Source organism: Panicum virgatum, chromosome 9K, assembly GCF_016808335.1.
Source record: "Panicum virgatum strain AP13 chromosome 9K, P.virgatum_v5, whole genome shotgun sequence".
In the NCBI taxonomy this organism is placed as follows: domain Eukaryota; kingdom Viridiplantae; phylum Streptophyta; class Magnoliopsida; order Poales; family Poaceae; genus Panicum; species Panicum virgatum.
This window is the reverse complement of record NC_053144.1, coordinates 45,132,104-45,147,693: the sequence shown is the minus strand read 5'-3', so window position 1 is coordinate 45,147,693 and position 15,590 is coordinate 45,132,104. Positions and strand designations below refer to the sequence as shown.

The 15,590-nt window shown below is 50.2% G+C and overlaps 1 protein-coding gene across 1 annotated transcript; it reads right to left on the bottom strand.

Annotated features, from left to right (window-relative positions):
- Positions 1-1,412: 1,412 nt before the first annotated feature.
- Positions 1,413-2,601, bottom strand: LOC120651646. The gene has a single exon (XM_039929213.1). The coding sequence runs from the start codon at positions 2,351-2,353 to the stop codon at positions 1,727-1,729; it is 627 nt and encodes a 208-aa protein (XP_039785147.1). The 5' UTR covers positions 2,354-2,601; the 3' UTR covers positions 1,413-1,726.
- Between the last annotated feature and the right edge of the window lie 12,989 nt (positions 2,602-15,590).

Sequence of the window (15,590 nt, the reverse complement as noted above, 5' to 3'; positions counted from 1 at the left end):
GGGGATGATGATGATTGATGTGCGGAAAGGTCGCTGCCAATGCCGTTGAGACTGATGGGCCTTCGTGGGCTACAAAACGAGGGTTAAACGAGATGGAGTAATGGGCCTTCATAGACTGCTGTTGCTGCTTCACGGTTAACGGAGGATGAGGGTTGGTCACACACTTTCAGTTCAGTTTCAGGTTCATCCTTATCCGGCGGGGTACTACAACGAGAGGATGATGGTTTGTTGCAACTTGCAAGAAACAGTACAGACCAGGTCATTGCAGCTGATGCCAGGAAGGAACATTGCACGCTGCATCACAGGCAGAGTTCATGGCTGCTTACCAAAAGCCTTCCTTCAGACAGGTAGCGGGTAGCCCAGCCGGAGATCACACGGATTATCCAAGAAACTGACGCGCTAGTTCTTGCAAGTATCCTCTGTTCGTAAGAGTTCGATGGAAGCCCAATTGAATGCCTATATGTTTTCTTAGCGGGTAGCCCAGCCGGAGATCACACGGATTATCCAAGAAACTGACGCGCTAGTTCTTGCAAGTATCCTCTGTTCGTAAGAGTTCGATGGAAGCCCAATTGAGTGCCTATATGTTTTCTGAGATTTGTTCCTGCGCTGTCTTGGTTTGTTCGAGAACTCGTACCGAAGTGGCGCATTGTCTTGCTGGCCATAGCCGTGCGTGCTGGCATCTGGATCACATGTGTTGAACTGTTCCGGACTCTGTATCTGAACTGGTATCCGGCGATTTGTCTGCATCCAATGCCTAATGGAAGCTGCTGATGTTTCCATAGAAAAGACTCGCCGTCTCTGCCTACCTGAATTCTGAAGATTTCTCCACTCCGAAGAAAGAGGGAAGAAAGACTTTTAAGATTGTTAAGTACGTTCTACAGAAATTGTACTTTTTCTAGACTTGTGGATACGAAGTCTGATGGATCATCCAGGTTCTCTCAATCTTTGGCGAAATAAAGAGGATTTCAACTGATGTTGACTGAGTATTCTCCTTTGCAAACTGCAACTCACCTGCAAGTCTACCCAGTCAGAGACAGGCAACACATCAGCATCGCCGAAGTGTGCACAACTGGGGAAGGCGAGTTGCTTGCTCTTTCGAGGCTTCACCTGTCTTTTGTGCTGGCCTGGTGGGCAGCTGTCGGTGAAAAGAGCACTTCCAGCAGCAGGTCGGTTGGCTTGTTTGGTGGGGCTTGGAGGGAGCTGCACTTCTCCGTCGCTTCCTCTCGTCTCCCTGGCTCTCCAAGATCTGGGGAACAAGTCAACACCGGCCGTGAATCCACAATTTACCCATGGCTGCAGCCCTGCAGCCCTTGAGCTTTGTCTCTCAGCTGCACTGCGCCATGCTGTGGAGCCCATTTCTCGCCAAGATGATACACTGTTTGATCAAATGGAGCGCCAAAAACAAGTGGCAGTAACGGAATCGATTAGTGGAAGATCAAATGTAAGCCATTTCTTGCAAGATCAAAGACATATCAGCACTCAAGGAATATGAATAAGAGACTTCACAACGAGTCATCTTAATCCTCAACATTCACTGTCACAGTTACCACTACATTCTAATAATTGAATATCCCCCAAAAAATCCTAGGCTCCTCCTCACAGTATGGATTGAATCAAGAAGCAGGCAGGAAGACAGGTTTTGACCACGAATTGTTCCTATATTCCAAGACGAGACCCTGTAATTAATCTATGAAATGTAAGGTTTTTACTAGTTGCTAGTAATTCCTCATTTGGGCGATCTTGGTGCCGCCGCCATGGACCGCCGCGTGGGCCCCGCCTCGACGTCGCCGTCCTCCTTCTTCTCGACGACCGCGGCCGTCTCGTCGTCCTTGCCGTTCTCCCCCGCGGCCTCGGGCGGGGGCCCCTCGAGGTCGTCGCGGACGCGGAAGGAGGCGTGGAGGACGACGATCGGGACGCCCGCAGCGAGCGCGGCGAGGAGGTTGGCGACGGCGCCCGCGGCGACGATGTCGGCGAGCACGAGCGCGAGGAACACCGCGGCGACGAGGCGGCGGTCGAGGAGCCTCCGGAGCAGCGCCGAGTTGGGGAACGCCTTGAGGAGGCCCCCGTAGACGAGGAGGCCCTTGGACGCCGCCATGAGGAAGACCACGGACGCGCGGTGCCGCGGCGCGAGGGAGGCGAGCAGCAGCGCCCACTGCAGGACGGCGTAGTGGAAGCGGAAGGTGCGGAGGTTGCGCACGGCGCGCACCGCGGCGGCCTCCGCGTCGGCGGCGGGCGCGAACGCCGAGGGCCGCGGCGCGAACCGCGCCAGCGCGCGGCGGAAGCCCCGCGCCCCCGCGCACGCGCGGTCGGCCGCCGACGCCGCCGCCCGCCGGATCGCGCCGGCAGCACCCATGGCTGGCACCGGCCCCGGCGAGATCTGCTCCGCGGCCGCGCGCCCCCGCCCTGATAAATTACTCGATGCGCCTGCCGCCCGCCGCGATCCGGCGTACGCTGCGGGGTAGCGGGCGCTAGTTCCAGACGCACGCAAGGCTCGGGTCGTTGGGTCAGGACGCGAGGCAAGACGCGTTTTTTTAACGGGTCGCACGGTCTGCTTGTGCGTGCCCTTGGTGGTGCAGGGAGACTGGGAGAGAGACGGGCGTCTGCGAATAAAGTTCTCCGTCCACTCGGCGTGTGTTGGCGGAAACCGTGACTTTTCCACTTGGTTCGCGTCCCCGTTTCGCTGGGTCCCCCCCCCCCCCGGCCTGTGGACCCGTGCTGGTGCCGTTCGTCCCAAATGTTCGGCAGATGCTACTACCAAAATATTTCGTGGATCGTGGTTTGTGTGTTGCTTTCTTTCTTTTCCTTTAGGCTCCTCGCTCCTCGCAGCAAGGACGTGCGCGGAAGTGTACTCAAGTGGGAAGTGCTGGTACACCCTACACAACCAACTGAGGGCGTGATTGATTATCTGCAGTCAAACCTGGCTTCTTCGGGTCTGGCTCAGCGCATGCAGCAAAATACTCCCTCCATTTCAAAATATAGGTCATTTTAATTTTTCTAAATATATATATTTTATTATATATCTAAATGTTGTGCATAGCAAATATTATGAATTAAGAAAAGCCAAAACGATCTTTATTTTGGAATGGAAGGAGTAGGATGTTTCTGCGGGGCTAGGCTCCTGCGTTGCAAGCTAAGCGCATGGAGAGTGTGCACTAAGTTGAAAAAAACGTGCAAACTAGGCTACACACATCCACAAACCAATCATGTCTTATATGAACGCGTCTGTTTGGATCCACCAGCTAATTGGTAGATAACTAAGTTTAACTAGAATAGATTCCAACGGCACCAATTAGTACGCATCTAAAATTCTTCTAACCAGCTAAATAATAATTATCCAATTAACTGGTTTAATGATGAGCGAGGCAGGGTATGATGAACATATACAAAATATTTTGTATATGATTTCTATATTATCTTGTAAGTATTCTATATCTATTTAATTTCGATAACATACTAGAGTTGTTCTTTGTGCGGTAAAGAATTTTTAGATGTGGTAATGTATCACTTTTTTAAAAAATCTAAAAATAGTCACAAACCTTATGGTGTCATGGAGTCACAAACCTTATGGTGTCTTGGCCTCTATGCATGAGATGATGTGAATGCCCCTTGATGGTTGGACCTCCTCCTAGAATGGCATGTTATCCTCTACCACCAAGGATGGTCATCTTGGCTTCTGTAAACTCTAAGCCCTGCGGGCCTCTCCTATACCCAAAGGTGACATGGTGCAGGGGCAGATTCGCTCCAATGGCCCCCACCTCCTAATTTTCCTGCTGTTGCTGTTGGCAACATCTTTGAACTTGCTTCTACTAATTGTTTTCTTGTGTACAACAATTGATACTCGAATGTTAAGAAGGTGAGAAATGAGAAATTATATTTTTATAAGATTTGATTTATTTATTTATTAAAATATTTTATAGATGCTTCATTGGATCACCCTAACTTGAAAGCCACTGACTCGATGGCATGCTAACAAACCAATATTATATTGGTACAACGGGAATCATATCTAATGGGAAGCCTGAACTCGAGTGAGAAAATGAATTCTTGTGAAAGACTAATTTGAGTAAGAGAGAGTATGGAAAAATAGGCTAGGATTTGTCGATTAGAAATGCAACCAAGTTGACTAATGACTAGTGTAGGACCCCATCTGGGAATCATCGTGTTGTCTTGTATTAGTCCGTGGATCAGTAGCTTATACAAGAACACCTATAAAACCATAAACAAGGTTTGTAAATAGTGGAAAATAAGGTGTATCTCACGTTCTGCAGAAGATTGCAACATACTTTGCATACTCCACGCAAATTGATGATAAGCTACCATATAAGCATCCTTAACTATCAAAGTAGTAGTTCAATAGACAAACAAAAGCAAGCCTAAGTAGGTAATCCTGAAGGGCATTCTAGAGTTCAAATTTTGAATTCAAATATAAGACATTCTAGATTGAGAGTGGATCAAACTATCTTAATTGTGCATCGTTTCTGGGTCTTTTTCAATATAAAGACGTGCATGCAACCATGAGGGGAGGTGCATGGGAAATGGCATGCTACTTTAGTTAGCACATATTTAGTTGTCCAAATAGAGTCCCAATGCTTAATAATTAGGGGTAGGAGAGTCTTTCTTTCATCTCCATAATCTGTTGGAAAAATTTAGAATGATCTACATTTCTGGACGGAGGGAGTAGTCAACAATTCCCGACATATAACATGACTTTTATAGATTTGGGGCAAAAAGTTACAAGGATTAGGGTTTTAGGGTTCTATGCTAAGTCTAAAGCATGTCACCATATAAAGACTCATCAAAGCACATTGTTTTTACATAATATAAAAGTAGCAGTCCTAGAGAGAATGCTACATCCCGTACCATTTCCTAGAGAGAATGCACGCAGGACACCGAGGCGGAAAGTGCTCTTGGCGTGCTCGGCGATCTGGCCACCTAGCGCTCGCAGGCGACTGACCACCGAGCTACCAGACACGGCACCGTCCCCCTCGAGCTCCTGGCACACGCTCACAGCGGTCCGCTCCAGTTCAGCATGTTCAACCTGTGCCACCATGAGTGCGGTGTTGACAGCCTCCTTCGCCGCAGTCTCGTCCGCCACTTTCTGCCTCAGTTCTGATTAAAGGAACAAAGATAAGTTGCGATAAACTCAGATCAAACGATAATGAAATTTCGAACACTCACCCGCGATATTTTTCTGCGCTTCTTCCTGCTGGACCCGGGCGGCCTCCTCGAGCGAGGACAAGGAGTCCTCCTTCTCCTTAAGGGTGGCCTCCGCGTTCTGGACGGCCACCTCCTTTTCCTCGAGGGCTCTGCCCTTCTCCTCGAGGGTCCCATTAGCGTAGCGACGGTCGCCTTCTCGCGCTGGAGCTCGGCCTCCTTGCCTTGGAGCTCGGCCTCCTTGCGCTGGAGCTCGGCCTCCTTCTGCTCGAGCGCCGTCCTAACATGCTGCAGCTCGGCAGTCTGCGCCTCAGCCTCCTGAGCCTTCTGCTCCGCCGCGGCCCTTTGGACACCGCGCTCGCCCCCAGGTCTGTCATCTTGGTGTTGGCGTCGATGTTCTGGAGCACCAAGTCGGCGTTGTGCTGCCCGAGCCAGCGCATCTGAGAGTACAGCCAGGTCAGCTCGGCGCTCTTTTTGCGTGAAATATCCCTCAGCCGCTCGGAGGCGTGCGGGAGCGGGGCAGAGGAGGGAGGAGGGAGGAGAAGGAAAAAGAAAAGAAAAGAGAAAATGGAAAAAGGGGAAGGAAAATAAAGGAAAAAGGGAAAAGAGAGAGAGAGAAAAAGAAAGGGAAGGATAGAGGGAGGAAGACCGCACCGGAGCCGATCGCGGTGGGCTGTCGCGCGTGGGCGACAGGCCGCCGAGCGGTGCGGGATGGGACGGCGGCGGGGAAAAAGAGAAGAAAAGGTGGAACGACGCTTGAAAACGGGTGACAGTTTCGGGGAAAAGGCTCAGGGGTTTAGGAAGGATTGAACTCAACGATAAAAACTTTGAAAAGAAAATATTTTAGCGCGTGTTTTAATTGGGTAAATTTTTGGGATGTCACACCTCGGGGGCTCGAGAACAAGGGTCTCCACCTCTCTTTGGCTGGCGGGGCGCTCCTGCGCGCCCCCACCAGCTCCTTCTCCTGTAACCGGCTGGGCGGCGCTATCTGCGTCGCCCCGACCGGCATCGATTTCGACGTCCGGCCGGGCGGCGTCATCCGCGCAGCCCCGGCCGACCTTCTCCTCGGCATCGGCTCGAGCGGCCGTTACAATGCCACTCTGGCCGGCGTCGCCCCCACTCTCCTGTGCTCGGGCCAGTTGGGCCTCCAGGGCCCCCCGAGCCATCGCCTCTAGAAGCTTTTTGGCCCCTGCCTCTAAGGCCGGGTCCACTCCGATCAGGGGCTGCGACGCCGTGTGTGGCGTCACGTGTGCCCCGGTCTTGAGGGCTTTGGTCGGCGCAAGCCGGGCCACATCCTTGGTGGCGGCCCTGCAGCCGGGCAATCGGAGAAGAAACGTTGAAGTCAGCAGGATTGGAGGGTCGAGCAAACGAATGCAAAGGATAAAATCAAGATCGCTTACCCTGACCGGGGCGCTCATGCTGTGCTTGCCTGTGCCGCTCCTTCGGGTTCGCGGCATGGAGACACCTCCCGAAGATTGACCCGAGGGCATCGCCCTCGGATCGGCCTGGAGCCTCGAGGCTGTCTGTGCGGGCGTCTCCGCACTCGCCGCGGACCCTCCGCCGCCCGTCGACACCGCGGGCGCGGGTGACCTCCTACCCGTCGCCGGCGGGGGTGACCTCTGCCCCATCACGGACGTGGGCGACCTTCATCCCGCCGCCGGCATGGGCGACCTTCATCCCGCCACTGGCGTGGGCGCCCCCCGCTCTGTCCTCGCGGGGGGCGGCTCCACTAGTGATCCCGATGTGAGCCTCGCTTCACCCAACGTCACCGTCACATCCTCGCCGCCAACCCCTCGATCGACCAGCGGGGAACCCGCGCCTGTCGCCGCCTCATCGTCATCCGAGAAGTTGAGTTCGACGTCCGAGGAGTCCTCCTCCTCCTCGGTGGACTCGAGCGTGGCGGGCCGTGGCTTTCCCTCTGCGTGTGCAATCTTGCACACCTTGGCGTGCTCTTCCTTCCTCTTCCTCTTCCTAGCGGCGGCCTCCTCCACCGCATCCTTCTTGTTCTTCACCGCCTCTCCGTGCAGGCGGTTGGCTTCGCGTTCCTCCGTGACCGGGGGCTTTGAGACATAGCCCTTGTGGCTCACTCCCTGCAAACGTGGCCAAGTCAGGAGCAAGAAGTGGGGAAGAAACATCACAAATCGACAACTAGTTGAAACTTGAACTCACCACAGAAATGTACCCCGTCTCGGGGCGCATCTTGATCTTCCAGAGATCATCTGGGTTGCCGAGGAAATCTGCCACCGCACTCTTCGCCCTCTGGGCAGCGACGTCACGGGGGAGCAGCACGTTCGACATCCTCGAGCCCGCGTACGGGGCCTTGGGGGTGAGGTCAAAAATTGGCAGGTTCCTCACCGTGAGAGGAATCACCCTCTGCCGATGAAAGTTTGCGATGACGGCCGCCGCCGTCAGCCCCTTCCTCGCCAGACGCTGCAACGCATTGGTGAGTACCTCGAGCCTGGTCTGGTGCATTGGGGGCGACACCCCCCAGTTCCACTTCTCCAGCCCCTCCCGGAGCACCTTGTTGGTGAACGCCGGGAGCCGGTTGCCGACACCGCTTCGAATCGCCGGGGAACACGGGGAAGCAAGCTCGACGGTGGCTAAGGTGCGCCCTCACTCTCTCCTTCTTCTTCCTCCTCTCGCTCTCGGCTCTGGGCTCAGGATGCAGAGGAGGCAGAGAAGGCATGGGAGACAAAGGCAAGATGGCCAGGTGAGCCCAAACAGTCCCCCCTTCCTCGCTTTTATCCATCAAGACGGACGGATTTGCCGCCGCAGCCCGAATCCACTGCATTGAATGCGGTAGATTTTGCTTTCACCGACAGCCGGGCCCCACGACCGCGGAGTCCCCCACGTGCGCACTCGGCGATAATTATGGCGCGGTAACCGATGGGCACGGTGTGACTGTAGCACTGTTCCATCCGTCAGCCGCCGCCCGCGCCTCTCCGCCTACCCGAGGCAGCCGCCTGAAAAGGCGCGCCCGCACCATGCTACACGTACTAGGCCATGTAGCCCACGACTAGCGGGAGACTCGCGCGCACAACCGGCGACTCTGCGCCGTTTTAGCGAACCATTACGGAATATTCCCCCGGGGATTCCTTACCGTCGAAGGAAATCAATTTCGAGGCCTTATTGATCAGGGGTTCGAAGCCTGGCCTGTCGAGGGTTCGACAGGCGCCCCAGATCACCAGAGTCAGGGACTGCATGGATGTGCCGTACAAGCTACCCTCGAACACAGAGTTCGAGATATCCTAAGCAGTGTTCAAGGCCAGTTGAGGGTGCCTAGCAGGGGGGTCCCATCGAGGGAGAGCATCGAGCCCTCGGACCCTATCGAATGGGTCCGGGCCCCGCCTAGCGAACCTTTGCGAGCGCTTTATGTGATATGTCCACGGACCACAAGCCGACCCTTATCGATCGGGGCACGGACGTCCACTTGAACCACCCGTTAACAGCTCACTGAAGCAGCTATAGCTCGCGGCCCGGGCATGGGTAGCATGGTGCGCTTCACCCCTCCTCCCTGCGGAAGGGCGACGAGGGTCGTAATAAAGGTCGAGGGTCCCCTAAACGCCTTCACACAGGCCAGGGCTCGGGGGCTCCTCGCACGTCGCGGTTCAGGCCGCACCCTCGAATGGATCGACAACCGTCGATTGTGAAGTTCCGCTTGTTTAGCCAAAATCCCCACTCTTAAGGCGCGCCCGCCAGATGGTTCAACAGGACCCCGAGTTGCTGCGTCAGCACGAAAAACGCCGAGGCCGGCTGAAAGGAACGCCGATGCCAGCTGAAAAGGAAGATGAGCAGTCTCCCCAGTAAAGCAACCAAGCAGGGCGATGTTTATAGCCTTTGGACGAGTGCAAACACTCCTCCAAGGCTGTAACACCCCGAGTGTCTGCACAGTAATTAAATAGGTGTCTGCACAGTAATTGTGTATGATTGCTATGCATCATGTGCTTGAAATGCTTAAAGAGGATCTTTTTGTAATTATGAAAGGTTATACGTGTAATTATGATTTTATGCAAGGTCCTTTATATAGTTATTTATGAATATAGCTTTTGTGGAGGGTGTTTTTGTAAAATTTCAGTGCATTTAATGCATGGTAGCCATTTTTGCTTGTAAGTCTACATTTGATGTGAAATTGCTTTGAAAAAGACAAATTTCCTAGAATTCAAATTCCTTTCTATGTTTTTATTTTTAGCTCCTGTATCTTTGGTCAAATAAATTTTTGCACAACATCAAAGTTGTAGATCTTGAAAAATTGAACAACTTTCATGTTGGGCACTTTTCCTTTTGAGCTTTGGTTTAAAAGTTATCGCTGGTTTACAGTTTAGTCCCTGGAACTTTTGGAAATTGCAAAATCGCCCTTATCCCCTTCTTCCCCCTCCCTGCTCTGCTTCTCGCCGCCGTCCACCGACAGCGCCGCCCGCCGGCGCCTTCCCGGCTTTCCCGGCCATTACTTCGCCGTGCGCTGGCACCCACGCGTCGCGGACGACCTCCTCCCCCTCCTGTTGCCTCGCGCTGGAGCTCCTCGGCCGTGCCACGCACCCCTGCCGCTTCCAGAACCACCCCGGCGGCCGCCACCGCGACGCCGCCGTGGAGAGCCCGAACCAGAGGCCCAGCTCTCGATCTTTCGCGCGCCTGAGCACTACAAGAACCCCAGGAGTCGATTTCACTCGCTCCTTTGCTCTCTCCTCGCTCCCACATCGCAGAACACCGCCGCCGCCCCGCTGGTACGCCGGCGAGCTCACCCCGCCGCGGAGCCGCCACCCCAGACCCGCTCCACCCCTACAGCCCCCACCGTTAGCCGCACCTCGCCCTCGCGCAACTCCCAGGCCCCTTTCCTTCACCCGAACCCCACCGGAGTCACCCCGCCGCCGTGCTCCGAGCCCGCAAGCCGCCGCTCGCCGTCGACACCCCCATCTCCGACCACCCTAGCCTCGATTCCAAGCACCCAGAGGTGCGCCTTGAACCCGTGAAGCTCCCACACCTCTCTACCCTCGCCGCCGGCGACCCCCTCGCCGGGAAACGGCCGGTCAAACCCTGCCTCCCCTCTCTGACCCGGCCAGGGACGTCGGGGTTTGAATTTGAAAAACCCCAGGGGGTTATCTGCGTAGTCAGTGACTCATTGCAATAGTGCCTTAGGGACTGGTTTGCAATGTTTTTCAGTGAACTTTGAAATTCAGTATCAATTCATAGAAAATTCGTAAAATAGAAAATCTTGATGTTTTGGAATCCTCTTGAAGAGCTCTATGCAGTAGAACCATAATATGTTAGGCTTTAGTTGCAAGTTTGTGCTGTAGATTTTGATTTGTGTTACTAGGTTTATAAATACTAGTTATTTAATCTTTTTCTTATCTGATGCTTGAAAGCTGGTATTGCTATGAAATTTTGGTGGTAGTTTACTCATGTAACACTAGCTTTTCTATAAAAATTTCATGGTCAGTTCTCTTGGGTAGCTATTTATTTGATTTAATCCTTGTTTAATACACTTTATTTATGATAAATAGTTTCTGTTCTTGATAAATCCTGAAATTATTCCTGAGTGTACATCTGGAGTATCTTAGCTTGTCCAGGAAGTTTGAGCTGCAGTTTATGGCTAGGTCAAGGGCTAAAAATAAATCATGCTAATCTGTTGTCTGTTTTGTTTATTTTCTCATATTTATTTATGTATATATAAAATCATGAAAAATTCACTGTAGTTAGTTCTTATCTGTATGAAGCTCCTGTTAAATTTTGAGCTTCTGTTTTGCTTTAGTTTGACCTGTATAATTCAAGTTTGTTCTATGTGCTGCCTGCATGAATGATTTGTTGTGTTTATTTGACTACAAGTCTTGGCATGATTTTTACAGGGTAGATTGCTTTGTTCATGTTCTGTTTAGTGTAATTTTGGCAGATTTTATTACTGTTTGTACTATGAGTAGTTGATTGGTTAGCAAACTATGTTTTATTTGTTATAAGAAAACCACCCCCACTTGTTTATGAAGTTAGTCAACTTCTTTTGTGCTGTTGATCATGATGCCTTGTGTAGTTAGTTTTGTTATTTAACTACTCTATAAACGATTGCCCATGTGTGCTTATAATGTTGTTCTTGCATTACATATAGACGCGACTGCCTTATCGGACGGGACGTACGAGCTGATCCCGGAATCTGACGGAGGTGATCTCGAAGCTCAAGTAAACACTGCGGAACTAACTGAAGCCCCGGACCAAAGTTCGAAAGAGCCTAGGGCTGAAATAGTTAGCAACTACCGAGAAGGCAAGCCCCGGACACAACCTATATTTCAAATTATTATCATTTACTGTTGTTACCTACTTGTGCATTTACAGTTCTTAGGATTTGAATTGAAACCCTAGATGCATGATCCTAGGAACCCATGTACTGAATACTAGATTTGAGTTCGACTACTTGCTAAGCTTTTAGGACCGGTAAAAGTCGAGTGATTGCCTGTCACTCGCGAGCTTTATAGGAATTGCATGTTTACTTTCTGTTAACAATATAAGGACGACGGACGGGGTTGTGATCGATATCATAGCTTCATGAGAGACCCCGTCTGTGTTAATGAACTTGCTAAGGTCGCGGTGTGTGGTAGCGTTGGTTAAGTCTTTGAAAGTACTAGCCACATGCCGTCAATATGGTACGCGGCAAGCCTAGTAGCCGATTGGACCGGGGAGTGGATATACCTTTCACTCTCTCAGTAGGGATAGGTTTTATTCTTATGTTGCGCAACACTACGACTTCTAGGGACAAGGTTCGGCCTTGGAGCCCTGTAGTCGGGGAGAGTGACCCTATCCACAAGCCGGAAAGAAAGGTCAACGGTTGTTTGGGAATGACCCGACGGTGTTCCAGACGTGTGTGCTAGGTTATCCTTGCAAGGTTGAATTTCGATTCAGAATCGTCCGCCTCTCACGATGAAATGAGACTGCTTGATCTCTTTGCCACACAGAGTAAGAAGAGCAATAATACTTTAATCAATCTTGATGTTTGCTTAATTTTCTACCATGATTGGATAGTAGCTGCTTACATAGAACGGTTAATCAACTAGAACCTTGAAAGCTAAAACTTGAAAGTAAGGACATACTCTTTATTGCTTTTCAGCAAAAGAAAACCAGAGCCTCACAAAGCCTTGCATAGTCTAGCTAAGGTGGGCTACTTATACCCGATGGCGGTTAAGTCTTGCTGAGTATTAGAATACTCAGCCTTGCTGTTGAACTCTTTTTCAGGTTTGAGTTTTGAGGATCAGATCGCTAGCTTGACCTACCCTTGCTCGTTGCCTCCTGGCTGGTCCGTAGAGTGGGATACGTCTGCGACCGGCAATGACTATGACGAGTGATACCCGGCTTGGGCTAGCCTGGTGTCCTTTTGTGATGCGTTGTAGCCGTCGTGTTTTATCTTCCGCTGTTTTAAACTCTGAACTTATAGTTATGGCTTGTATAACTGCTTTGCTATGTTTGGTCTTGTATTAATGTTTTAGAACCCGTTTGTAATAACTACTATGCCTGTGATGTAAAAATTGTGGTTGTAATATCTCTGGACTCGCCTTCGTGCGGGGTATGCTTGTTCGATCCGAGAATCGGTGGTTGTATCGGGACGTTACCCGACAGACCAAAAATTGTTCCGTTTGAAGTGCGTTTAAGCTAATGTTGCCTTTATGGTGATGGCCTGCGCACTTGAGCCGGGATAATTTAGGCGGTTCTGCCACAGCTGGCATCAGAGCTACAAGCGTATACCAGAGGTGTTGGAACCTTAAAAATCGCTTTCCATATAAAATTGGAACAACAGGGTATTTCGAAAAATTACGTTGGATTCGTTAAGGGTTGTGCATAGAACGTAAAGTCCTAGGGCATTTACGGGAATTACTAGGTGGTTATTTATGTATGGTTTATGTTATCTGACTTCCAGCACTTTACATTTTGTCAAACCATACTCACAAGCTACTCTTAATTCTTGTAACGACGCACCTACGTGAGGTAAGATGGTAAGGATCCTCAGTCAGCTGAGGGAGTCTGACCTTCCCGTCGGTGATGCAAGCCGAACGCTGCCCTCAAGCAGTGGCTTACTTGAGGTGCTTCCAATATACCGACTATTAGTTGACTATATTGGAAGTAAAGTGTGCTCAGTCAGCTGAGGGAGTCTGACCTTCCCGTCGGCGATGCGAACCGAACGCTGCGCTCAAGCAGTAGCCTACTTGAGCTGCTACCAATATACCGATCTCGGTCGACTATATTGGGAGTAAAGGAACTCGTGAATACGCCACTGAGTAGCGTATGTTAACGTTGGCCATACGGCGGAAATTGTATGGCTGCCGCTTCTATAATGAGCGGTAATGTTTGGGAACGCTTTCATGGGTGCTGGCATGAAAGGTTCATTGGATATATATATTGTTCTGTCAATCTTCTGCAGGAACACTAACCGCGATTCGATAAGTTAAGAACGGTTAGAATGTATCGACTAGCTATATAGGGAGAGCCGTATCTATGTTATACCACCGTGCTAACCACGTAAGCCCAACCTTAGTTGGCAATTGTTTATCTTGTGAGGACGGTCAGGACGTGCATACATATCTGGTTGATGTTTGATTGGTTCATAATATTTGAAGTTGCTACATGAGCTTTTTAAGGAATTTCTAGTATGAATCCTTATAAGATAAGTGTTAGTGTGCTTAAAACATGAGTGAGTGAAATTTTGATGTTAGAAGCATGCTTGTTAAATGCTTAGGTTTCCTTGGATAAGAAATTTGGTTTCGAGTCATGCCTTCCTCCTAAGCCCCATCTTGTTGTTGTAAGGATCTTTTCATTTCTTAGAATCTCAAATGATGAACCAGTACCGATTGTGGTTTATTATTCTTTGAGTTTGGAATCTTATCATCTTTTGATTTAGAATCATAGTTGTTTTACCGCAGTCTTCTTAAAGCTTTATTTGAGAAGTCTTGAGATAATTGTATTACTCACATTTGAATCCTTTTTGATTCAGATGGCGACTTGTTCCCAGATCTTTTGGGATGAGGAGGGGAATGCTCATACCGACTGTCTGTACTGGGAGGGTTTCCCAAGGATTCTTTGGGATTCACTTCGTATCTTCCACTACCCAGATCCACCCCAGTACACGGGACGCCAGTTTTCTGAGGAGGGAATTAAGAAGAACAGAGTTACAATGACCATTCCTCAGCACCCCACCTTGGAGTGGCCACCGATTGAGATTGAGGTGATTGGGTACCGTCTGGTAGATGCTTTTGAGGCAGCAGCTCTCAAAGCAATTACTACTTTTTGTGAGCACCATCCCGAGGAGGTAGCAGCATATCCTATTGGTTTGTTTCCAGCAGTCAGTGCTGGCAATGCAGAGTGGCTGTTCAGGGTCACACACTTTGGGCACTTGATTGGAGATGTAGCGGATGAGACTATCGAGGCAGTAGTCAGATATATGAATGCTCAGTCTCACTACCAGATACTTCAGCAGCGACACATGGACCAGGTGATAGACTTGGCTCAGAGTTTTCAGCGAGGCCTTCGTTTGAGGGATACTCAGATTCAGGGACTTCAGGATGCCGTTGCTGGGAGGGATCTGGCCATTTCACAGTTTGAGCATCAGGCTATGGAGCATGGTGCTGAGATAGAGCAGCGCAACATAGTTATTGGTTTTCTTCAGGGGCAGGTGAATGAGCTTCAAGCAGATTGGGCTGATGCTTTAGCACATGTTGGTATGCTCCAGGAGCAACTAGATGCCCCAGCCGAGCCTGCAGCAGCAGAAGAGGACCCAGAGGAGATTGAGGGAGTATCTGACTTAGATTCAGAGCACGCACTTGCTGAGCCTAACCCTCAGCCGGATGACTCTTCTTCCGGCAGTGCCTCTTCTGTGGGCAACCTCGACGACTTCTAGGCACCTAGACTTGTCCTAGATAGTTGTGTTTTCTTTTGTTGTAGCATATGTACATAGCGAATAGATGTTGTAAATAACCCCAGGGAGGAGTACCACTTGTTGTATTATATGTGGTAAGGGTGAGTGATGTTAGGTTGTAAGAAAAATGCTGCTTTGGATGTAATATAAGTAGCAACTACCAGTTTGGAAATCAGGATCTTCCGACTTACCAAATCTCTTCATTTGTGCATTTTCACGTCGTTTGATGAATACTAAAGATGTTGCAAATTTTGTGGCATGTGTGCTCATCAAATGTAGCCTGTGGAATCTGAGAGACTAAATTTTAGTCCAACCCCTTCTATGATCTCTGTTGTTTAGCAGCATAGCACATAGTGATGAAGAGCGAATTGATAGATTATTTTCTTTACCTTTGATCTCAGCATAGAATCTCTATACGATGGAGCATGAAGCTATCTAACAGCTGACCAGTTTTGATTTTGTGGGTTGCACACATATGTGTCATGCATATTGTGCTACACCGCATTTAGTTAAAATTCTGCTGATTTTATTTTGATATCCAATGTATGATCAT